General features: G+C 34.1%; 5 protein-coding genes across 8 annotated transcripts; 3 read left to right on the top strand and 2 right to left on the bottom strand.

The window, feature by feature from the left end:
- Positions 1-1,321: 1,321 nt before the first annotated feature.
- LOC146958970 (FBD-associated F-box protein At3g52670-like) lies at positions 1,322-2,942 on the bottom strand. Its single transcript, XM_085740483.1, has 3 exons — positions 2,153-2,942; positions 1,886-2,053; positions 1,322-1,803 (listed from the first exon to the last, which is right to left on the bottom strand). The coding sequence occupies exons 1-3, from the start codon at positions 2,879-2,881 to the stop codon at positions 1,528-1,530; spliced, it is 1,173 nt and encodes a 390-aa protein (XP_085596609.1). The 5' UTR covers positions 2,882-2,942; the 3' UTR covers positions 1,322-1,527.
- A 678-nt stretch (positions 2,943-3,620) lies between these two features.
- On the top strand, positions 3,621-7,315 carry LOC146958969 (protein DETOXIFICATION 16-like). Of its 4 annotated transcripts, none has more exons than XM_085740474.1 (9): positions 3,623-3,809; positions 3,957-4,006; positions 4,327-4,871; positions 5,341-5,427; positions 5,555-5,611; positions 5,747-5,985; positions 6,575-6,693; positions 6,790-6,876; positions 7,035-7,315. In XM_085740474.1, the coding sequence occupies exons 1-9, from the start codon at positions 3,710-3,712 to the stop codon at positions 7,110-7,112; spliced, it is 1,362 nt and encodes a 453-aa protein (XP_085596600.1). In that variant the 5' UTR covers positions 3,623-3,709; the 3' UTR covers positions 7,113-7,315. The 4 variants fall into 4 exon arrangements, with proteins under 4 accessions (XP_085596599.1, XP_085596600.1, XP_085596598.1 ...); XM_085740475.1 differs by having other exon boundaries at positions 3,712-3,809; positions 6,790-6,926; XM_085740473.1 differs by having other exon boundaries at positions 3,621-4,006; positions 6,790-6,926.
- An 813-nt stretch (positions 7,316-8,128) lies between these two features.
- On the top strand, positions 8,129-9,832 carry LOC146958968 (putative FBD-associated F-box protein At3g50710). The gene is made up of 3 exons (XM_085740482.1): positions 8,129-8,984; positions 9,084-9,251; positions 9,335-9,832. Exons 1-3 carry the CDS (start codon positions 8,262-8,264, stop codon positions 9,620-9,622), a joined length of 1,179 nt encoding a protein of 392 aa, XP_085596608.1. The 5' UTR covers positions 8,129-8,261; the 3' UTR covers positions 9,623-9,832.
- A 3,685-nt stretch (positions 9,833-13,517) lies between these two features.
- LOC146958967 (B3 domain-containing transcription factor VRN1-like) lies at positions 13,518-16,440 on the bottom strand. The gene is made up of 7 exons (XM_085734142.1): positions 16,266-16,440; positions 15,488-15,935; positions 15,218-15,381; positions 14,839-15,097; positions 14,674-14,751; positions 14,236-14,390; positions 13,518-14,076 (listed from the first exon to the last, which is right to left on the bottom strand). The coding sequence occupies exons 1-7, from the start codon at positions 16,365-16,367 to the stop codon at positions 13,828-13,830; spliced, it is 1,455 nt and encodes a 484-aa protein (XP_085590268.1). The 5' UTR covers positions 16,368-16,440; the 3' UTR covers positions 13,518-13,827.
- Positions 16,441-19,527: 3,087 nt separating this feature from the next.
- Positions 19,528-23,553, top strand: LOC146958966 (ATP synthase subunit beta, mitochondrial-like). Its single transcript, XM_085740468.1, has 9 exons — positions 19,528-20,103; positions 21,008-21,083; positions 21,191-21,279; positions 21,379-21,496; positions 21,603-21,706; positions 21,786-21,944; positions 22,064-22,288; positions 22,400-22,711; positions 23,168-23,553. The coding sequence occupies exons 1-9, from the start codon at positions 19,621-19,623 to the stop codon at positions 23,279-23,281; spliced, it is 1,680 nt and encodes a 559-aa protein (XP_085596594.1). The 5' UTR covers positions 19,528-19,620; the 3' UTR covers positions 23,282-23,553.
- Positions 23,554-23,585: the final 32 nt, after the last annotated feature.

Raw genomic sequence — 23,585 nt, 5'->3', positions numbered from 1 at the left:
ACAAATGAAGAGGGAGAGACTCTGAAACATAAATTCATAAAAATCAGAGTTCGCCAGGAAATTGGCCAAAGCTTCATGTTCGATGTAAAACCATTCATGGATTTCCACCAAAGCAACTTAAGCTTTTGGGAGTGGTTCTTGAACATGTGACAACTTGGCCAAAGATGCTTTTATACTGTGGTTAAATATAAAAGGATTATGTAAAGAGTGACAAAGAGAACTAAGAATTAATATGAATTAGCCAGAGGAACAGTAATTGTAGAGGATTACAATTCATAAGCTAATGTATCCCATCAACAGAGGAACAGTGAATTAGCCAGGCACTCAATACTAGAAAGTATTGAGTTACCTTTCTCACTTTGAAATGAGTCAATTTTTTCAAGACATAACTAGAAATCATGTTAATAGTTGGTTATAAGGCCTACAATAAATTTTTTTTTGCACTTTACATAATTAACAAAGAGCATAAATTGTATCTAGTTCGGTTCACCGCCTAAACCAAGAACAAATTATACAAGCATAACGACAAGCAGGACTGTTTGTAAAGAGTTTTGTATCAGATTGCAGAAAATTTAGGAAAACTTGAAACTTCGGCGAGTTATTGGATCAGAACCACAAAGGGGCATAGCAAATTGAAATTAAATTCAAGACAACAAGAGAAACAGCACAGCGAACGCTTACCGTCCAGACAAAAGTTTCTTTCAAAGAAACACATATTGATCCATGCTTGCACAGGCGTATCTCACAAAACTCACCATTTTTTTGCAAGGATTGGGCATAGCATTTTGTCTATAATAACATGTGAGGAACCATGAGTAGTATGCATAGTGAATGAAAGGAAGATCAAAACAAAACACAGACACTGTCTCAAACCTGACTTCCATCCCCGTAGCAGCAACCTCATCTTATATGTGGCATATAGCCATTTTTGTAAGTCACTGCATTGAACAAAGGATTTAACAGGAATCCTTCTCCGTGTTCAATAGCAACTAGTAGCATTTTCAATATTTTCATTTTCACTGATAATCTCCTCACAATCTATCAATAGATTGATTATCTCTTCTAAAAGATGGTGATTTTCCCTCAAAAGTTAACAATTATGTAGTTGTCAACCATGCAATAGGTGAAGGACAAATTTAGTGATTTTCACCTTTAATGATCTAAGCTTCATCTTATTGAAAAACTATATATGATAATAATCTTTCTAGCAAGCATAATGAGTGAGGGCAGAGTTGCAGAACACATAGTACATAACAAACGAGAAAGCAAAATTGCAACATTAGAAGCAAGTTAAAGATAAACTCATATGGGAGAGAAGATATATGGTAGCTAATAGATAGTTAATTCGCTTAGATTAGCAACTAAATTTATCCATAGCTAAGAATAGACAATTAGGTTAATATTACAGTTAAACTATCCAATAATGAAACATAAATTGCAAAATTCTTCCACGATAATGGCAGTTAACCGTCAAATTAGATCATATTAAAAGGCTTCTTTCCTGTTCATTTGTATGAAGAGACAATCCTATGTCCTTCCACTAACTGAAAGCTTACATTTGCGAGAAATCCTTGGAAACGAGGATAATTCTTCTTTTAAAATACGCCGATTTGGCTTTGGATTTGATGTATGGCTAATGTTGATCTTCATGACCCCTAAAAGCTGCGCATTCTGTAAAATATATTTTGTAAATCGAAGTTCATCTTCCCGGCCTTCATAGTTTATAGTACATGATCTAAGCTGAGACGAAATGCATTCAGGAACAAAATTTGGGTATTTCCAATTTATATTGCCGGGTGCCAACTGCAAAACATGTACAAAATAAGATTTGTGAACTACAGTCAAAGTAAAGAAGGAACAAAAACAATCCACAAACATAAGAAACCTTATTAATTCTGAGAACTTGAAGCTTGGGGCAATGCTGAAGCACTTCCATTACATGATCCCAATGGTGAAAGTTATACATGCATAATTGAAGGAGGATTAAGTTTCGAAATATAGGAGAGCGTGTGTTATAGGAATTGATCTCCGGATCAGGAAGCCTGCTCCTCATCTACAATTAAAACAAAAATGAAACTCAACTTCAAGTCAAGTATTACGACAGAGTCGACTCATTATATATCATCAATAATTCATTGGTAACTTAACTTACAGTGAGTGCTAAAAACTCGACATTGTGAATTGCTCTAAACGGAACCTGGTCTGCATTGATTTGAACTCTGATTAACTTGGGTAAGATTTTAAACTCTCCAGTGGCGGTGGCTTTACCGAGAGTAAAAACCTCGTCAGGCTCAGGTGTTGGTTCTTTATAGTAAATGTTAGCAATCAAATCTTCCAAAACGGGACATCCATAAAGAATTTTGTCGAAATTGGTCTTATTTTTCAAATAAACGCGATCCAAATGAAGAATTTTCAGCAATGGAAGATCAACAGTGATATTACCAACGATTTTAAGCGTCTTCAATTTGAGAACAACGAGTGATGGAAATCTGAAAATACTTGGCCGCAAGGGGATCGATCGCCACGTACCGACGAGATGGAAATTCTCAAGGGGATGTCGTTTTGCAGTTCCGATCCAAAGGTCAAGATTGAAACGTTTCCAATTAGGAGAACCACAATTGAGGTGAAGCGTTTTGATGAGATAGGTGGAGAGCGTGACTGTGTCGACGAAGCGACAGAAACGGAGGAAGGTATCTTCGTCGAGAACGGATTCGTCGTCGAAGGAGAGAGATGTGAGTAATTTGTAGAGTGGGGACCACCTTTTGGAGAGAACGGTGGTGGTGAAAGCGAGTTTTATTGGAAGAAAAGAGAGGATTCTACAGAGTATATCATCTGGTAAATGGCTGATCCTATCGATTGTATTTGGGGTTGAGTTCTCCATTTTTAGGGTTTGTGAGTGGAGACGAAGCTGTGGCTATGGTTTGGGATATGACAATGGCCTTGCATTAAGGTCGACTTTTTGAAAGACTAATCTAAAAAATTAAGAGTATTCGTGTACACCATTGACTTGACTTGATTTATACCAAATCTAATCTATTGAATTACGGAAATACTTGGGTGTCTTTGGCTTTGGTGTCTTTGATGTTTTTAGTTCATTTTGGATGAGAGAATATTGAATAAATTATTTAGATTAAAGAGAATGGATGGTTAAAAGAGATATAGGAACAAAGGGACCAAAGATAAAGGTATTGAAGTGCAACCCTTGAATTACATCAATCCTTGCTTGAAAATCGTGCAGATAATTTTTTTTTGGTTTAATAGCAGTTTTAGCCCACTAACTTTTTCAAAGTTGCGATTTTGGTCCCCTAAGAAAAAAACTACAAAACCGCCCCCTAAGTTTTGCACATGTGGCAGTTTTAGCCCCCAAGACTAATTTTGACTCGATCTACGCTGACGTGGCACCATAAGTGAGTGCCACGTGTTATTTTATTTTTTATTTTTTTTGGCCTTGGGGCCCTAAGAAAAATGTTTACTATATCACTAAAATAAGAAACTAAAATTGTCACATTAGCCTAATAGAGACATAGCTACATCCATTATTTATCTCTAATATGACAAGGCTGGATGTTGTCCACTTGTAAATGAGATTAATATATTTTATGTAATGAATTGATGATTGGGGTATGATTAGTTTTTTATTATGTAATTGATGACTGATTAATGAAAAAGACGCAAACACATATATGTAGATAGATTTCCGTAGTGTTAAATGAATATCTTGTCCAGTACTTTGACAATGGAAACATCGAATCTTGAGACTCCATTGTGTTCAGACCAACATGAACTGGATGCCCAAACATTTGATCAAGGTTGTTGCAGCAGAGAACATGTTGTTGAGGAAGCTAAAAAGCAATTATGGCTTGCAGGGCCACTCATTGCTGTTAGTTTGTTGCAATATAGTTTGCAAATGATATCTATTATGTTTGTTGGTCATCTTGGTAAACTTCCTCTTTCAGGTGCTTCTTTGGGGAACTCCTTTGCCTCAGTCACTGGTTATAGTGTTTTGGTATGTGGGCTATGTTCATTTTCTTCTAATAAATCTTTGACTTGATTTTGTGATATGTTAATGTTACTTATAACTAATGACATGTCGATCAGTTATTTTCAGCTTATTTTCATAAGTTCTCCATGATAACTTGGGCAAATCACTTATAACTTATACGAAAACTGTTTGGCTTTATTTTACTTCTGTTATAGAAATAGGCTATACAAAATATTTCTACGATAAGTGCGTATGCTATGATCGCTTAGTTAAGTTGTTAATACAAACATGGCTTAGTTTGCAAGCTTAGCTGAACTTCCTATGCTTCAAATATGTCTTTGAAGTTAGGAATGGGAAGTGCATTGGAGACACTATGTGGCCAAGCCTATGGAGCAGAGCAGTATCACATGCTAGGAGTTCATACACAAAGGGCAATGCTAGTCCTTATAGTGTTGAGCATTCCCTTATCTTTAATTTGGTTTAACACAAGCAACCTTCTCATAGCATTAGGCCAAGACTATGAAATATCAACAGAAGCTGGAACATTTAACAGGTGGATGATCCCTGGCCTTTTTGCTTATGCTCTCGTTCAATGCCTTAACAGATTTCTACAGACACAAAACAATGTTTTTCCAATGCTTATAAGCTCTGGAATCACAACTTTGGTACATCTTGTCTTTTGTTGGGTTTTTGTGTTTGAATATGAATTAGGAATCAAAGGAGCAGCTTTGGCAATAAGCTTGTCCTATTGGGTTAATGTGTTCATGTTGGTGATTTACATAAATTCAGCTACAGCTTGTGCATCAACTTGGACTGGAGTTTCCAAAGAAGCTTTGAATGATATTCTTAGTTTTGTAAGGCTTGCGATGGCTTCAACACTTATGATATGGTAATCTAACTCCCCTTTCTCTTTATTTAACTAATAAAGTTATAACTTCTTCTCTCTCACTCAAACTCGTTTCTACCGGACATTGTTTTAGAAGTAGGACTAGATATCAAATCGGTAACACTTCTAAGTCATTATTCAATTGGTTCAGTCGGTCCATTTACGGCTGAACCAAATGACAAATAAAAGAATTTAAACTATTAAAAAAAGTCTTACAAAAATGTTAGAAAAAAAAAACCTTGTTGATCCAATTGCAGTTGAACTGTGGTTAAATCCGTTCAACCCCGACTCAACCAGTTTGCCATTTAATCTTTAACTAGAATCAAACCAACACATAAACTGACCAATCCCTGATTCAACCGGTTGAACCGGCCGATTGTTAAAACATTACTATGAGAACAAGAGAAGAAAAACAATGATGTATAACATCCATTTTTTGCTTTACATTTTCCTAAGTTTGTTTCTTTGACAGTTTAGAATATTGGTCCTTTGAGATGGTTGTTCTTCTCTCTGGCCTTCTACCAAACCCACAACTAGAGACATCTGTATTATCAATAAGGTACATTCCATTAACTCATTGATCCATTATTCTAAGACTACCTCCTCGTCAATTGGTCAAGGAAAAGTGAAAAGAGCCAATTGACCAAGATTCCATCATATTCATATGAACCTTTTCTTTATGGCAGTCTTAATACATGTTGGATGGTCTATATGATCTCTGTTGGTCTTGGTGGTGCCATAAGGTTAGTGACAATACGTTAACTGTTTTTATTTTATAATAATACTAACATAGTTGTAACTTGTGATGCAAGTTTTGTTACTTCTTGGCATGAATTTTTCTTGTTATAATACTTACTGAATTAATGGTTTCAATGAAGCACACGGGTGTCAAATGAATTGGGTTGTGGGAATGCAAAAGGTGCACTTTTGGCTCTCCGTGTCATGATAGTGATTGCCATAGTAGAGGGTACAGTAGTAGTATTGGTTACCATTTTGGTAAGGAATGTTTGGGGAAAGCTTTATAGTAATGAAGATGAAGTTATCAAGTATGTTGCCAAGATGATGCCTCTTCTGGCACTGTCTGACTTCCTGGATGGTTTCCAGTGTGTGCTTTCTGGTAACTCTCATTCCTCACAAGTCACAACAATCTAATCATGTGATCATATGACTATATAGGGCATGTCCAATTTTGGAAACCAGTTTTTGTTGTCACTTTGTTTTCAATTTTAATTACATTCTCTATTAATCTAGATTTCGTCCGGGAGGTAACGATTGTTTGAGCTAGGAATCAAACTCGACTCAAGTACTCCTAATCGATATGACTTTGACTGAAGTTCATTAATTACTTAAGGGAAACCTGTTTGAACTCTTTTACTGACATAAGCAAGCACTTGTGAGACTATTTGAAAGAACTTACGAAAAAAGCTTATGTCATGTCCATAACATCTTTTCACTATAAGCTTTTCAAGGTAGCTTGTGAAAACGATTAAAGACCGTTTAACTTTTTTTATTTTTTATTGTTGAAATAGCTTATAGACAAGCATGTAGAAGAGAAGTGCTTATGCTATAAGCACTAAATTAAGTTGTTTATCAATATAAAATGCTTATTTAAACCAAACGGCCCTGAAGTTGCTCATAATTCATAAATTTTTATGATACTAATTAACAAAATGGTTTCCATTTAATATCTTGTTTTGCTTGAACAGGAGCTGCTAGAGGTTGTGGTTGGCAAAATCTATGTGCATCTATAAACCTTGGTGCTTACTATGTTGTGGGAATTCCTTCTGCTATCCTGTTTGCCTTTACCTTCCATATTGGAGGGATGGTGAGTGAGATTCTTTGTCACCAAAAATTATGATTGTTAAGAGAAGTGTTTGTGCTTTGTGTTCCTGCTCACAAAATTGAAGATTGTTATTGGCAGGGGCTTTGGATGGGAATCATATGTGGCCTTTGTGTTCAAGGGATAGCTTTGGTTACAGTGAATGCATGCACAAATTGGGATAGAGATGTAACAAACATATTTTATGCTTCAAAGTTCAACCATTTCAATAGGTTGAGGTGAGCAAGAACCCAAGAGTAATCAAATAACAGACAAAAAGGCCAAAATGACATTTATTTGGGTATGCCAAACAAGTGTTGCAATTGATTAATATTAATTACATGCAGGCTATGAAAGCAGTTCACGCGAATCAGAAAACTGAAGCAATGACAGAACGGTATATAGATAGGCAAACAAGTGAATGAAGAGATGTGAATGAATACTACATATAACCGAGTTGTTTTTGGTCATATTTTGATATATGTGAGGGATTTACGATTGTTGAATTTTTATAGGAAGCACATGACATATACTTGTTGGATTTTTATAGGAAGCACATTTAGATACGAGGGATTCTGTACAATTATATCCTTTAAATTATAGTAGTAAAATTTTTTTAGATAGCTCACTATAGCTGTTTCTATTGTTGTTGTTTTTCCTTCCAGTGAACCAAGCAATTTCATTAGCTAAATCATAGAAAATTACAATTCCATTGGACCCAATGTGTTGAGACATTCTTTATCCACACTTTGAAACCAGAACAACTAGCTAAACAAACTAAGACTTTGGCATCATTGAACAAAAAGAAGAAATTCTCTTACTTATATGCAATAAAGTATGGATAAAAGATGTTTTGATTCAATCTTTAAATTTTTATAGAGATTGATCGAACATCCTTGATTGTTTGTGGGTGAAAAAGGTTGAAAATTTTAAAATTACAATGAATGAAATCAAGATTTTAAGGAAATTTATATAAAAGAGCAATTTTGGTATTATTGTAAAATTTTAAATAAAGTTAGGTGTAATAAAAAATAGATAGAATGTGAGTTGAAAAATTCATAAATTTTTTGCCCAAAAAAGATTTTTTTATTTATTGAAAGAGCACTAAAAGTAGAATATTAAGGTTTTAATATATACACTAATTTTCGGACGAGCACTTTATGCACATATGGCTATACTCCTTAAAAAAAAATGCACGTATGTCTATTCATTTTATTATGCTAATGGAGACAAATTACGAGCATACAAATTACAAACAGTAATGTAAAAATATTTTACACTTTTATATTATAACAAACTATATTTATATATTTCAATTGCATAAACAATATAGATAATATAATATTAATTCTTATATTATATTTTTCAATATAGATAAATCTAACAAAGTTTTGTTAAATTTCTAAAAAAAAACTTAGTTTTGTTAAAAAAATATACGAAGTTTTTGGTTTTAAGATTTTAACTTTTTTTCGTTCCCTAGCAGCTCACAACGACACAAGCCCTAAAAAAAACCTTAAATATTTTTCCATAGCCACTCCCTTAGAACCTTGCAACGTGATTCTATCGGTTCTCAGATGAAGAACTCACCCCCTGTCGATAGGATCAGCCATTTACCTGATGACATACTTTGTATAATACTTTCTTTTCTTCCAACCAAATTCGCTTTCACCGCCACCGTTCTCTCCAAAAGGTGGAAACCACTCTGCAAATTACTCACATCTCTCTCCTTTGACGACGAATCCATTCCCGACGAAGATACCTTCCTTCGTTTCTGTCGCTTCGTCGACACAGTCACGCTCTCCACCTATCTCATCAAAACGCTTCACCTCAATTGTAGTTCTCCTAATTGGAAACGTTTCAATCTTGACCTTTGGATCGGAACTGCAAAACGACATCCCCTTGAGAATTTCCATCTCGTCGGTACGTGGCGATCGATCCCCTTGCGGCCAAGTATTTTCAGATTTCCATCACTCGTTGTTCTCAAATTGAAGACGCTTAAAATCGTTGGTAATATCACTGTTGATCTTCCATTGCTGAAAATTCTTCATTTGGATCGCGTTTATTTGAAAAATAAGACCAATTTCGACAAAATTCTTTATGGATGTCCCGTTTTGGAAGATTTGATTGCTAACATTTACTATAAAGAACCAACACCTGAGCCTGACGAGGTTTTTACTCTCGGTAAAGCCACCGCCACTGGAGAGTTTAAAATCTTACCCAAGTTAATCAGAGTTCAAATCAATGCAGACCAGGTTCCGTTTAGAGCAATTCACAATGTCGAGTTTTTAGCACTCACTGTAAGTTAAGTTACCAATGAATTATTGATGATATATAATGAGTCGACTCTGTCGTAATACTTGACTTGAAGTTGAGTTTCATTTTTGTTTTAATTGTAGATGAGGAGCAGGCTTCCTGATCCGGAGATCAATTCCTATAACACACGCTCTCCTATATTTCGAAACTTAATCCTCCTTCAATTATGCATGTATAACTTTCACCATTGGGATCATGTAATGGAAGTGCTTCAGCATTGCCCCAAGCTTCAAATTCTTCTAATTCTGAAGGTTTCTTATGTTTGTGAATTGTTTTTGTTCCTTCTTTATTTTGAGTGTAGTTCACAAATTTTATTTTTGTATATATTTTGCAGTTTTCAGATGACAAAGTAAACTGGAAATACCCAAATTTTGTTCCTGAATGCATTTCATCTCACCTCATATCATGTACTATAAACTACGAAGGCTTGGAAGATGAACTTCAATTTGCAAAATATATTTTGCAGAATGCACGGCTTTTAGGGGTCATGAAGATCGTCCGTGCTTTTTTATTTAATCGAAAGCCAAATCTGCAACCTTTAGAAGAATTATCCTCATGTCCAAGGATTTCTTCCGAATGTAAACTTTCAATTATTGAAGGACATAGGATTGTCTCCACTTAAAAATGAACGGGAAAGGAGGTTCTTAATATGATCTAATTTGACGGTGAACAGCCATTATGGTGGGAAGAACTTTGCATTTTATCATTTTATGTTTCATTTTTGGATGAATATATTATTATTTTATCGAATGGTTTTTATTGTAATATTAAACTAATGGTCTATTTTTAGCTACCGATAAATTTAGTTGCTATTAACTATCTGTTAACTACCATATATCTTCTCTCACATATGAGTTTATCATTAACTTGTTTCTAACATTGCAACTTGCACTCTTGTTTGTTATGTACTATGTGTTCGTCAACTCTGCCCTCACTCGTTATGTTGGGTGGAAAGATTATTATCATATATAGTTTTCAAATGAGACGAGCTAAGATCATTAAAAGCGGAAAATGAATTTCTTCAGTTCTGCGCCGCCCTCAAATGTGAGCTTGATATCTTTGATATCTAATTTTTTTTAGTCAATACTAGATTTGAGTTTAATCAAACTGTCGAAGTTGAACTTATTTGAAATCTCTTTCCTTTTTTTGTCTAGATTTGAGTTTAATCATTCTGTTGAAATTGAACTTGTTTGAAATCTCCTCTCTTTTTTCGTCAATAAAGAAATTTGTATCAACAAATGTAGCTTGTTGAGAATCATTATGTTCTGTTAAGAGTTGTTCCAACATTCTATATTTATAGGATCACACTTATCATCGTCACACAGATTTCGGTTGCTATATATGTAGCTCATGCTTTTCGTATAATTACATCAAGGAACAAAAATGGCTATATGCTACGTATAAGATGAGGTTGATGCTACAAGGTTGTAGGAGTTAAAGTGCTTCAAACTGATGATGCTAACAAAAAATATCAATAGTACTATTGAATTAATATGCTTGTCATCAATAAAAAAAAAACTATATATTTTGTTGTCTTTGAGTTTCGGCAGATAGTTTGTGAATTAATATGTTTTCAAACGTTATCTAAAAGAGTTGATGGTCCCTTCAATAATATAGTGCATAAAATCAATGAAAATTCTTACAAGGTAGAACTGCCAGGAATCTATATGGTGTCTCAGCATGCATCAATGTTGCCAATCTTTCACCATATTGGGATGATGGATTTGATATTAAACTCGAGGGTGAGTTCTATTCAACCTGAGGAGTATGATATAGATTAGACAAATTTCCAAATTTTGCCAGACTGTTTCCATTGACGTATTGATTACTGCTTTCATATGTAATTTTGCCTCTAAAGATTAGTATAAATAAGGTTATTCCTTTCATGTAAGATCATTGAAGTTTATGTAAAATTGTGAGTTTCTCATTTGAGAATTAAATAGTAGATTCTTGGCTTTTGATCCACTCGACCATGTGAACCTCCAGCCTATCAAAGGCAATCAATTCTGAATCTGAAATGAATGAGTTAAAGGCTAACATCTCTTCCATTCTTTTAAAATCACCAATTCCTTTCCTTTCTAAAGATGCTATGATGGAGTTGAAATTGCTGAGTTCACACCATTTTGCCCCTGGTTTCGACAATATTAAATCTTTCAACTTACCCCTCATATCTTTTCCTCCCCGCCTTACAAGGCGCATATACATTTACTATAGAAACCGGAGTTTCCTCTTGTCCCCACAATCCATCCAAGCAAATAAAGTTATCCCCTCTAGCCTCATATTGTGATTTAAAAAATTTATAATTCCAAATCACCAATAGTCTTCCTGATCTTCCCTCTGATGCCTTGGCCGCACAAAATTTTGCAAACTTTCCTATACACCGCGGCTAATTAGTTCTTGTACACAATATATCTGGATTATTTTTCCTGATCACTTATAATATTCATGATAAAATTCCTTACTTCCACCCACATTGATCAGGGGCTTCATTAGAGTTACCAATGCCCTGTTTTCTCTATTTTCATGAACATTTAACTGTTGTGCTAACCCTCCTTCTTCGCCTGATTTCACCAGACTGATTCCATTCCCAAAATCCCAAACTCCTTGTGCTACTACTCTAGAATCACTATGCAATAATGTCGAGGATTTCCATTATGTACTATCAACAAAGGTTTATTGAGTTGGAATGATTGATACCTGATTTTCGCCGTTTGTCCTTTCCTTTTTTCATTCAGAATTGAACGCCTTCTTTTTCTTCTGTCTTTAGAACATGATGTTGCCAATGTATTTAGGTTGTGTATCATCTTGGTACGTCTTAATTGACTCATGGTTTTCAGATAATGAGATTCCCATATCAGCACCCTTTCTGTATTTTTTTCCTTTTATGCTGGAACCATTCTCCAAATGCTCTTCTAATTCATCGTCCTCGCTGAAAAATTGAACAAGGTTTCATTGGAAGGCTTATTCAAACTTGTATTTTCATCTCCTTGAATTTTGTGTTCAACAAAAATTGGAGAATTTCCCATATTTTCTTCATGACTTTGCTTTGCTAAATTTCGTCTCATACTCCTCTTATCTATCAGGTCAACAGAAATTGAGATCATTATGACAAACAAAACGTGGAACAGATAGCTAAAACATGACAAACCAAATTCAAACTTGGCAAAAGGATTTATAAGTCGAATGTACTATTTCCAAAATTTTAGATGCGCAAATGATTGCGATCTAAAGGAGCTCATACAGTGATGTAGCTTTTGCGATTAACAGTGTCATCCCCTTCAACATCGTGATTCCTCCTCCTCTTCTTCAAGCCACCCAATGGAGCCTTGAGCTTGAATGGCAAAGAAAGTGAGAAGAGTGCTCGTGGATAAGATCTTCAATGCATAGGATACCATACTTGCGCACTGATGGAGTCGTCAGTGAGAAGAGTTCGCTGCCTCTCTAGCTTCCATACCCTCGCTTATAGATGAGTTCCCTTACACTCTTCAAATTAGGGTATCCGTAAGTTACATAAGGCTCAACCTTGTGCAACATGTTCATTGTTGCTTTGTTAACTTAGGAAAACAAACATGTTCATTTTCTTAAAGTATTACTGTTATCGACCTGTCAGTGCCGCATCCATCCAATATTAGTATCGGTCTCAGTGCTTCATAGCTAGTTTGTGAGACTGATTGAGAGAGTTTATGAAGACATCTTATAACATGTCCATAATCTTTTTACAACTTATTTCACTAAGTTCTTCAAGACATCTTATGGAAACTAACTTATAAAAAAATAGTTTGACTTTATTTTTTCTTTTATTATAAAAATAGCTAACAGATAAGCACATGTTAGATGTCAGGGGACATATGTATGAGGCTATGAGCAGACTTGACATCTTTACACTTTCAGAAGAATGGATCCAAAGGTTCTCGAGACGAGACTGATTCAATTAAGTATCAACATTTTAGATCATTGTCAAATTGTTCATCTGAATAATAATAATAATAATAATAATAATAATAATAATAATAATAATAATAATAATAATAATAATGATAATAATAATAATAATAATAATGATAATGATAATAATAATAATAATAATAATAATAATAATAATAATAATAATAATAATAATAATAATAATAATAATAATAATAATAATAATAATAATAATAATAATAATAATAATAATAATAATAGAACTGGGGTACAAAACCTTCTAAGGTGCTTGGTGCATGGTGCATGGTTCATGAGTACTGATTTCACAAAAGTAGTGGAACTGTGGAAAAAAAGTGGAGGTAGCTACAATTTTCAGGCTGGAGTATATATGTTTTAAAAGAAAAATAAAGGATTTCAAGCATCATCTAAATTGGTAGAATCAAAACAGTTTTAGGAATATGGAAGGCAAACTTGGTTTCTGCTACATACAAGAATGTTATTTCTATGTCCTGTTGTTATATATCAAGTTTTGTTTCTAGCTTTCCGGTGGAACGGCTAATCTATGTGTATCTTGACAGTTGACATCTCTGGTGTATGTTGTGAGCATAACATGTGCGCAGATTTTGCACCATCTTTCAATATATTTGATTCTATTATCCAAGAAAATAACATGTCACAAGACTAAATAGAAAATAAATTGAATATACCAGCAACATAATGCATACTAGTATTTGAAAAATTTAGGTATTGTGAACCTACAGCCAAAAGTATTCAAACCTATGATCTATCTTCTAGATTTGGGACTAATAAATACCATAAAGGTCAATTTTATCTGTTGCATTGGTATGTAAGGAGTAATAAATCTTTGCATAATTGCGGTAATAACATCTCCCAATTGGTTGCCTAACTGCGTCCTCTGAAAATATGAACATCAAGCACAACATCTTCCTTGTTGGCAAGCACAAAAACACATACATCTCCAGCCTGCAATTTATTTTCTTCTACAAACAGACTCCAACCTTCACCCAACTTTGTTGCTGGTTCGGATGGATAATACATCACTTGTACAGGCCACAATTTTTCCTCAAACTGTAACATTGCAGTCTTCTTTTTGGGACCCAAGTACTTGCTCGAGAATGAATTTCGTACACGCTGCGCAAATTAGTGTTTCTTTTACAGTTAGTTAGGGTATGTCAATAACTGCATACTTGCTACTAGAATGCATGACATGAAACAAATACCACTCCAGTTTTAAGCATAATCACTAGATATATGTATTTGGTTCAAATATCATAAATACATATTCCTTACTGGTCTGTAAACATCCCAATGACTTGATCTCAAATTGATAGTGAAATTTGGTTTTTCCAAAGTGGATGTGAATTGATTGGCTTCTTTCTTAGCTTCAGAATTTTTGAAGGAGCATGGCCTAGCCTGCAGTGAATTTCTTTGAGTTTCCTTCGTTCCTGAGGTATGCCAACAAAAGCATATAATCAATTTACAAATAAGCTATGTCTATTTGTAAAACTTCAATAGTTGCATTTTTTTTCTTGATTCTAGTGTTGTCAATCGTGAGTCGTAAAAAAATAGAGGATTATTCAAGCTACATTGTAGTGCCATTAAACAGCATTTTGTATTAAATAGTGTATCGTAGAACAATCGTGATTTGTTCAAATTCCATCTTGACAATACTGCTTGATTCAACTTCAAATTCCCAAAGGGAGTCACAACAACGGTGTTGAGATTTACCTTTATACGACATAATAGTTTTACTTTCAACTTCTGTGATTCCTGCAGTTTCTAACCAGTTAATTCCATCTCCATGAACTGATTCAAAGGATGAAAAATATAATCATGATCGTGCAGATCCAAAAGATTACTAATAACTTTAAGGAAAAAACCATCTTGGATTACCTTGTGGTGGAAGGGAATGTTGTTCTTCGTCAACTCGAAAAATTAGTACTTTAAAAGCATAGGATTTTCTATTGATCATCTCAAAAAGGCAAACATCTCCCAATTTCAAATTATTATCAGATACAAATGTTTTCCATCCGCTACTAATTTTTCTCATACAATATTTAACAATCCAAGTTCTCTCATCATCCAAGACCTGAAGGGCGATTTCGCTTTGCTGTTCCTTCAAATACTTTTGTTCAAAATTTAAAGGGACATACTGGATTTTCATTTTGTGACAGTTAGAAAATGTAGTAACTACTTAAGATATACATTAGCTTAAAAAAAAAAGATAATAAACAATCTTAACATAAAAAATTGAAGCTGTTCAGAGACTCACCATGTATTGATTAACATATGAATGTATCATGACAGCAGTGAAAAAGGGATTGTTAGATTCATAGTTTTTTGCTTTGTTTAAAGCTTCAAGAATTTTAGCAGTTGAATTCCTCTGCTCTTGACCATGCTTCACATTCAGGCATTTAGTGGTAGAATCAATCTCTTCTGAGAAATTGAATATGGTATGTAATGAAAAATCAACATCAAAAATCAAAATCTTGATTAGATAAATGAAATGATAGAGATTAATCCAATCATGAATTTATTATACCTTTAACTTGGACAAGTTTAGGAATGTTTTGCGATTTGGAGCTTGTTCCGACATCTTCACTTGTGTCAATTCTCAATTTTTTAAGTGGTTGAGAACTTGAAATTTGTGATTTTGGTCTACTCTTCTTGTGAGAAGGTTGCTCATCCAAAATTTCAATTGGATTGTTCCGTTCATGTTGATTATTACCGTCAACACGATATTCAATTTCAAAAGTACTCTTGTCAAATATGTAAACCTCAAAATGAGAGGTTTTCTGATATTGAAACACAACCATGTGACCATGATCTAATGAATAATGTGTAGCAAATTCCTTCCAACCCCTTTGAATCCAAATATCACCATCCTTTTTAGTCAAATGTATTTCCCATTCTTTCTCATCGGGAGTCTTGAGAAACATTGGCTTTGATAAATCACCACTATATTTCTCAGTGAAAGCATTTGGAATTCTCTGCAGTACATTGAAATTTATGTTAGCATGCACAGAAACTCGATATTATGTTTTTTTTTTCATTTTACTTGCACTTAGTAGAAGTCATATCTAAATGTATAAAGTTCTAGCTCTAGTCTTTTTTTATAAGAAACAATCAAATTGTTTTTTCTTAGAAAGATACATATGGCTTATATATTTTGTTTATAATTAAAAGTTCAAGTGAGTTAGGTCCTGAGGATACAAGGAAGGAATCTCCGCGTAAAACATAACAAACAACTATCATACAGTACTTAAATTTCGGTCGTTCAAAAGTTAAAAAATGGAAAGAAAGAAGGAAAGAATGCTTACAAGGGTTCCATCTTGAATATTTGTTGAGGTAACAATCTTAAAGAAACGAATAGCAGAAGCAGTGAGACTGTACATATTCTTAGGGTTGCTGGTCATGGACATTGAGATTTTATGTAGAAGAAATCATTAGGATTTGTGATGAATTGTATGAGTGAGCCTTCCTTGGCAATGGGAATTGGCATACGTCGGTTATGATCTTGACAACATATTACTTTGACATGATCAGGTTTATTTGTAACGGAATTAGGTCAATGCTTTGTCAATTCAGCTACCGTCCAAAAACTATCTATTCTGGGTTTCGGCCCGACAAAAGGCTTTTTTCGTATATACCAAGTACTAGTGTATTTTATGACTTAAATTGAAAAAAACAAAGATGATGTTAACTAGTGCTCTGATACACTAATTAAGAAAAACAAAAGTAAATTTTTTTGCATTGAAATTAATATTGTTTATATTTTATTAAGAGTTTAATGATATAAGTTCTAAGAATTTTTTTACTATATTGATCTCTACTCTTTAACTAATGCTCTAGGAACACTATTTAACATTTTTTTTCATAAAATAATCCAATTAGGTAAACGTAGTTAAGTAAAATATATATATATATATATATATATATATATATATATAATCATTATTTACACTTGAATAGAAGGCAAGCGGGCAACAAGCTGCGCCGCTAGACCTTTTTGGATGGCAAAACCAATCCTCGTGAACACAACATTCATGAACCTAGGAGACATGACATTGCTATGCATGACCTTTTGAACTTTCTGTAGAAGGTCAACAGCCTCTGATGCTAGGAAACCAAAAGTGTCAAAAGCAAATGGTATAAAAGCATGTTGATTGTCAGAACACGCTTTCTCATGTTTGGCCACTTTGCTTGACGCAGCTTTTAGGGTTGCCTGTCCTACGGTAAAAGGTCTGACGCCTAATCCCACAAGTGGTGAACCCAGTCAAGTCTACACAAGCATGTTTTCCACCTACCCATCCGTACACCATAATGTCCGCAGGCCTGAGTGTTGATCTTCTATCTAGTGGGTCAGTCAGGAAGTTCACATGCGCCTCCTTCTTCGCTGATATCCCCGCTCGTCTGAAAATATCAAAAAGTACATCCCTAACAAAGTCATGTCTGTACTTAAAGCAGGGAAGTTCCTTACAATGAACGGCATGCTCCCCAAAAGTATCCAGACACGCCTTACGACAAACAGGGCACACCTCATCAATAGGATGATACTCCAATGGTGACATATGCTGACCTAACTAATTTTGTAAACATAAATACTCTATTACTTTTTACTATTTGACTTTGTTTTTGATAATTTAATCATATAATTTATCAACTACTCTTATAAAACTAAAAACAATTTGCTTTTTTTTTTAAAACAAAGTTTGTTTTTTGTTATGTGCAAATTTAACTTTTGTTTTTTTTGATCAAGGCAAATTTAACTTTTGTGAAACTAAACTTCATTCTCATAATAACAGTTTCACGATAAGATCAATTGACGAGTTGCATTTCTATAAATAAGATCAATAATTTTGTTAAAAAATTTAAGTGCAAAATAGAAGAACAATTCTAATCGAAAAATAAACGATTCATGAATGTTTAAAAAGAATAAAAAGTGGACAACTAATTAGAATCGATTATGTCTCAGACCGATATGTAATACACGCCAATGACCTCGACAAGATACTAGGAACCACATTGTCCCACCTCATGTGCGACGTAGCTCATATGTTATCCACTGCCTCAAAGCATAACCAACATTTAGGTAGTTACTAGGTCATTTTTACATACCCGGACCTCACCATGCACCAATCTACTTCGGGTACCGTTACACTTAGATATACATGAGTATGTGGGACTCGCTTAAGCAAAATAGACTTCCCACTATATGGCCAATTGGTTACTCTGATATGCATATTAGGCCCATAACAACCAGACTAAATCTAAGGGGAGAAGATAACAACCAATGAGGAGTCTATCACCTGAATCACTACTATAAATAAGGGGTGAGAGGCCTCGCGCCCCATGTATGATAACTTCAACTCATTTATACTCACATATAATCACCTGATTTGCTACCTGCTAGCACCCATGCTTATTTAGACGTCAGAGTGTCTTCTGCAGGCATATCCCCTACGCTTGGAGAAGCAACTTACGAAAAGAAGGAGAAGGAATGTACGAGAAGATAGAGCATACAACCAATCGCGTTGAGTTCGATCACTAACGAAGGAAGCACACCCCTTGTTCACGAGATACACTGTATTTGATCATACATGAACATATAGTTTAGAGACTTATTAACTTCTTTTGCACGAGATCTCATGAAACCCCCTAGGGATGGAAACGAGTTAAGTCGAGTCAATCTCGTTTGTACTCGACTTTATATGAATTCGTTTAGTTTGAAACTCGACTTGATTTTTAAGGGAAAACATCAACTCATTTTGATATGGAAAGAAAAATCCTTAAATATAAATCAGATTCCAAATTACTATTAGTTATTTTAATAAAGATAAAATTATAATTGTGGTTCTTTAACTTAATTTCAGGTAACAATTTGATCTTTTTTTAACGTCATATTTTCCCTTTTGGCCTATTTGTATATGTATTTTCAAACTTCAAATGTAAGATTCATACACAAACATCAGTAAAAAAGACCATACATTTGAAGAATCAAAGGTCACAGAACATAAAACCATATATTCAAGCTTAAAAATCTATATGCAAATTGACAAAAATGTCAAATAAAAAAAAAATAAACGCCCAAATCATTATTGAAACTAAGTTAAAGACGAGGAGTGTAATTTTTCCTTTAATGAAAAATTTTTATAATAAATTGACTATTTTATGGTGTAAAAAAAAGTTTTAAAGTATAACAACATACACAATAAATTCATATAACATACACATGACAAAATAGATTTTTTTTTTGTTGACAAAAACATGACAAAATAGATATAAATTCAATTTGTTTTTTTTTAAGGATATAAATTCAATTTGTTATACATTTCATTTTATCAATACTCACGAGTCACAGTTGCAGAAAATTTCGGCGTAGCAAGAGTGTGAAAATGTAAATGTGGTTAAATTAAGAAAGTCATATACCACGTCACACCTTTGAACACAAACTTTGTCAAAGTCAAGAACTTCAAACGCCATATTCGCGCGCAGAAAAACAAATCACAACCATGAAACTCGAACTTAATACTACACGTGTTTCACCTCAAAACCGTTGAACAAAAACCCACCTTCTATTCTTTCATTTTTTGAGCAATGTACCTTCTCCATTTTGCATATACTAATTAACTCTTACTTCTTCACTTCACAAACCTCTCTCTCTCTCTTTGAAAGATGGCTTCACGGAGAATCGTTTCATCTTTGATACGTTCCTCCCTCCGTCCATCTCTATCCAAATCATCCCTCACCACCTCAACATCCAGAATCTCTTCTTCTCAATCACGTGCATCTCCCTATGCTTACCTTCTTAACCGTGTTACCGAGTATGCTACAGCCGCGGCTGCTGCAGCTCCCGCTCCTCCTCAGACTCCTCCGGCTAAGAAAGTTCCTGACGGTGGTGGAAAGATTACAGATGAATTTACTGGTAAAGGTGCGATTGGACAGGTTTGTCAGGTGATTGGTGCTGTGGTGGATGTGAGATTCGAAGAAGGTTTGCCTCCTATTCTTACTGCGCTCGAGGTTCTCGATCATTCTACCAGATTGGTGTTGGAGGTTGCACAACATATGGGTGAAGGTGTTGTGAGAACTATTGCTATGGATGCCACGGAAGGAGTTGTTAGAGGGTGGCGTGTTCTCAACACCGGCTCCCCTATCAGTGTAAATACTTGTTCACTTGCTGCAATTTATTCATATTTCTTTAGTTAAATGTCATTTTTCCAATCTATATATCACCATCATCTTAGATTGAAGAAATAGACACATTTTTACATTCAATCACTTCTATTTTTTGTGTGTATAGCCATTTCAAAAAAAAAAATTTGTGTGTATATTTCAATATGTTTAATGTCTGTGTTAATGTTTCATGATCTTCCTTTCGTGTTTGTAACAAATAAAACATACAATGGCTTAAAAGTATCATATGTTTCAATTTCTATTTAGATTGAGATAAAAACAACTTTATATGTTGTTTTGTGTGAACATATATACATAACTTTTTTCTATAATGATCACAACATTCGTAACCATTCACTGATTAAATTACTTCATAGTGAAATATCAAAAAAAGTGTGTTTTCTTATCATTTTCAACACATTTTTCTATGTCGTTGTGTTTTCTTCTATCACATTTTCTATTATGAAGAATATTAGGTGATTTGATATAAATCAATATGAGTAATTTTTTATTCCATTAATTAAGTTTCTTGTTTTATGGTGAAGTTCTTTGCAAGGATATTGTTTTTGTTAGTTAGTCTATGAATTATACGACTATGAAACACTCACTTATAATAAGCAAATGAAAGTGTTAGTAAGTCTATCATATCATATATATCTTAAACGTGAAGTGTCTGTGCTACATTGGTTTACGATCATATTGCTATTGTGAATGTGATCTAATCAATCTGCTCAATCTCAACTTTCTTTTGGACTTGCATTTTGCTGACATGAATTTAGCCCCACATAGTTTATACTTTTCATTTTGTGTCTCTCAGTATCATTGAATTTCTATATTTTCTTTCAAAAAGCGTTTAAGTATATACTAAATGCTTGTGAATTCCATTCAGGTTCCCGTTGGCAGGTGTACTCTTGGACGTATCATGAATGTTATTGGAGAACCTATCGATCATAAAGGCGAATTTAGTAAGAAACCTCAAAATCTTTTTTCAGTCCATTTGCTCTAACAATGTTTTTCTATCAATTCCATGGAATGTTTTTCAACTCATGATAAATTTTGTGAATTGCTTTAGAAACCGAGCATTTTTTGCCTATTCATAGAGAAGCTCCTACTTTTGTTGAACAAGCAACCGAACAACAAATTCTTGTGACCGGTATCAAGGTATTGTATTTGCAAATGCATCAATCTCATTTTATTAAATGTTGACGTCTGCAAATATCTAATGTCTTTTACCAATCTTACATGATTTTTTTCATACAGGTTGTTGATCTCCTTGCACCATACCAAAGAGGAGGAAAGATTGGATTGTTTGGTGGTGCTGGTGTAGGAAAAACTGTGCTTATTATGGAACTTATTAACAATGTCGCAAAGGCTCATGGTATATATATGTGCTAAGTAAACATGCACTCAATTATTCTTGTTAAAATGCTCTTTAACATTTGTATATATACTATTGTATTCTGAGTGTTTCCATTTATTATCAGGTGGTTTCTCTGTTTTTGCCGGTGTTGGAGAACGAACCCGAGAGGGTAACGACTTGTATAGAGAAATGATTGAGAGTGGAGTCATTAAGCTTGGTGATCAGCAGGTGAACACAATGTTGTTCATGACTCACATTCTATTTATGTTTATCAAAGTTCTTAACTATGGTTGTTTCATGGATTCAGAGTGAAAGCAAATGTGCTCTTGTTTATGGTCAAATGAACGAGCCCCCTGGTGCTCGTGCCCGTGTTGGTCTTACTGGATTAACTGTTGCTGAACATTTCCGTGATGCTGAAGGACAAGATGTGCTTCTTTTCGTTGATAACATTTTCCGCTTTACTCAAGTATGCAAATTATCTAGGATAATCTATCTTCTATATATTTATCGATATTTTTGCTCATGTTCTCCTTTTAATATGAGAGTTATAATTGATCGACATTATAATGCCTGATGTAATTGTAGGCCAACTCAGAGGTGTCTGCCTTGCTTGGTCGCATTCCATCTGCTGTTGGTTATCAACCAACATTGTCTACTGATCTTGGAGGTCTTCAAGAGCGTATTACAACCACCAAGAAGGGTTCAATTACCTCTGTCCAAGCTATCTATGTTCCTGCTGATGACTTGACAGATCCTGCTCCAGCTACCACCTTTGCTCACTTGGATGCTACAACAGTGTTGTCAAGACAGGTTCGATCACTATGTTAATATTGATTAATTAAACTAAAGTGGCAATTGTAATGATATTTTTGGTTGTTATCATTAACTAAATAATTTGATTTGGATAAATATTGAACATAGATCTCTGAGCTTGGTATCTATCCTGCTGTTGATCCATTGGATTCAACATCTCGTATGCTTTCACCACTTATTTTGGGTGATGAGCACTACGAAACCGCTCGAGGTGTACAACAAGTACTTCAAAACTACAAGAATCTTCAAGATATCATTGCTATTTTGGGAATGGATGAGCTAAGTGAAGATGATAAATTGACCGTTGCACGTGCTCGTAAAATTCAACGATTCTTAAGTCAGCCCTTCCATGTGGCAGAAGTCTTCACTGGTGCCCCTGGCAAATATGTCGACTTGAAAGAGAATTGTACTAGTTTCAAGGTACTTTTTTCTTTACTTTTCTCTCCATGCTTTCCTTATGATCATACAGGAACTTATTTGGTTACTATCATTTCATTTTTTCTACTCAAAGCATTGCCTGCCAGATTTGTTTGGAAGTTGCTTATCTTTTGCTCCTTCACTAATATCACTATCTATATGAACCTATTCCTTGGGAATTTTCTTTTCAATACTCGAAGCTTATTATAAGGGTTTAGAGTGTTTGTTTAAGCTAATGTTTATATACACTTCTTTCTGGAAGTGTTTGTTTAAATTAAGGTTTTTATAGGAAAACCGGTATTTTAGTTAAAAAATATAAAATAATCTGAAAATTATTTATTTGACTAACTTCTGAAAATAAATGTAATTTTTTTTACATATGAGTTCACTTTAACTACCAGTTTGTTTCTATGCAATCCACAAACAATTTGACCGGATTTTCTCTATGAACTAATGCAGGGTGTGTTGGATGGCAAATACGATGACCTTTCAGAACAAGCATTTTACATGGTTGGTGGTATTGATGAAGTCATTGCAAAGGCAGAGAAGATTGCTAAGGAAAATGCGGCTTAATTATAATCTCTTTTTTTAATAATTTAGGAGGATCTCTTTCATTTTTATTACAATTTTGTCCGATACTATTCCTTTCATTTTACTGTTGTTTCGAACCGTAAGATGAAACATGGCCCATTGTCCCCTTTTTTGACCGTTGTGTTATTTTAATAAAGGGGAAAGAAGCACGAGCATGTATATTTGTCACAAAACTAGCCACAACAATTGGTTGGAGAGTGATCAAACATATTCTACCACTATATGATTTGGTCAATTTTATTTTATGCTAGTAATTTAATTGTATAATTTTTTTTTTAATTATCTA

The sequence above is a fragment of the Medicago sativa genome, chromosome 1, assembly GCF_051527215.1.
Source record: "Medicago sativa cultivar Bolivia chromosome 1, Bolivia_mono, whole genome shotgun sequence".
NCBI lineage: Eukaryota > Viridiplantae > Streptophyta > Magnoliopsida > Fabales > Fabaceae > Medicago > Medicago sativa.
The sequence above is the reverse complement of the archived record's forward strand: the minus strand, read 5'-3'. Positions and strand labels throughout refer to the sequence as shown.

Excerpts from the sequence above, each read along its gene's own strand:
- LOC146958969 (XM_085740472.1), top strand. The coding sequence starts at position 3,710 with ATGAATATCTTGTCCAGTACTTTGACAATGGAAACATCGAATCTTGAG. Across the intron at positions 6,694-6,789 it reads CCTTCCATATTGGAGGGATG|GGGCTTTGGATGGGAATCAT; the intron begins GTGAGTGAGATT and ends TGTTATTGGCAG. Across the intron at positions 6,877-7,034 it reads GCACAAATTGGGATAGAGAT|GCTATGAAAGCAGTTCACGC; the intron begins GTAACAAACATA and ends AATTACATGCAG.
- LOC146958968 (XM_085740482.1), top strand. The coding sequence starts at position 8,262 with ATGAAGAACTCACCCCCTGTCGATAGGATCAGCCATTTACCTGATGAC. Across the intron at positions 8,985-9,083 it reads TCGAGTTTTTAGCACTCACT|ATGAGGAGCAGGCTTCCTGA; the intron begins GTAAGTTAAGTT and ends TTTTAATTGTAG. Across the intron at positions 9,252-9,334 it reads AAATTCTTCTAATTCTGAAG|TTTTCAGATGACAAAGTAAA; the intron begins GTTTCTTATGTT and ends TATATTTTGCAG.
- LOC146958967 (XM_085734142.1), bottom strand. The coding sequence starts at position 16,367 with ATGTCCATGACCAGCAACCCTAAGAATATGTACAGTCTCACTGCTTCT. Across the intron at positions 15,382-15,487 it reads TAAACTTGTCCAAGTTAAAG|AAGAGATTGATTCTACCACT; the intron begins GTATAATAAATT and ends TCAATTTCTCAG. Across the intron at positions 14,391-14,673 it reads AACTATTATGTCGTATAAAG|GAACGAAGGAAACTCAAAGA; the intron begins GTAAATCTCAAC and ends GGCATACCTCAG.
- LOC146958966 (XM_085740468.1), top strand. The coding sequence starts at position 19,621 with ATGGCTTCACGGAGAATCGTTTCATCTTTGATACGTTCCTCCCTCCGT. Across the intron at positions 21,084-21,190 it reads CGATCATAAAGGCGAATTTA|AAACCGAGCATTTTTTGCCT; the intron begins GTAAGAAACCTC and ends GAATTGCTTTAG. Across the intron at positions 21,497-21,602 it reads CAATGTCGCAAAGGCTCATG|GTGGTTTCTCTGTTTTTGCC; the intron begins GTATATATATGT and ends ATTTATTATCAG.
- LOC146958970 (XM_085740483.1), bottom strand. The coding sequence starts at position 2,881 with ATGGAGAACTCAACCCCAAATACAATCGATAGGATCAGCCATTTACCA. Across the intron at positions 2,054-2,152 it reads TCGAGTTTTTAGCACTCACT|ATGAGGAGCAGGCTTCCTGA; the intron begins GTAAGTTAAGTT and ends TTTTAATTGTAG. Across the intron at positions 1,804-1,885 it reads AAGTTCTCAGAATTAATAAG|TTGGCACCCGGCAATATAAA; the intron begins GTTTCTTATGTT and ends CATGTTTTGCAG.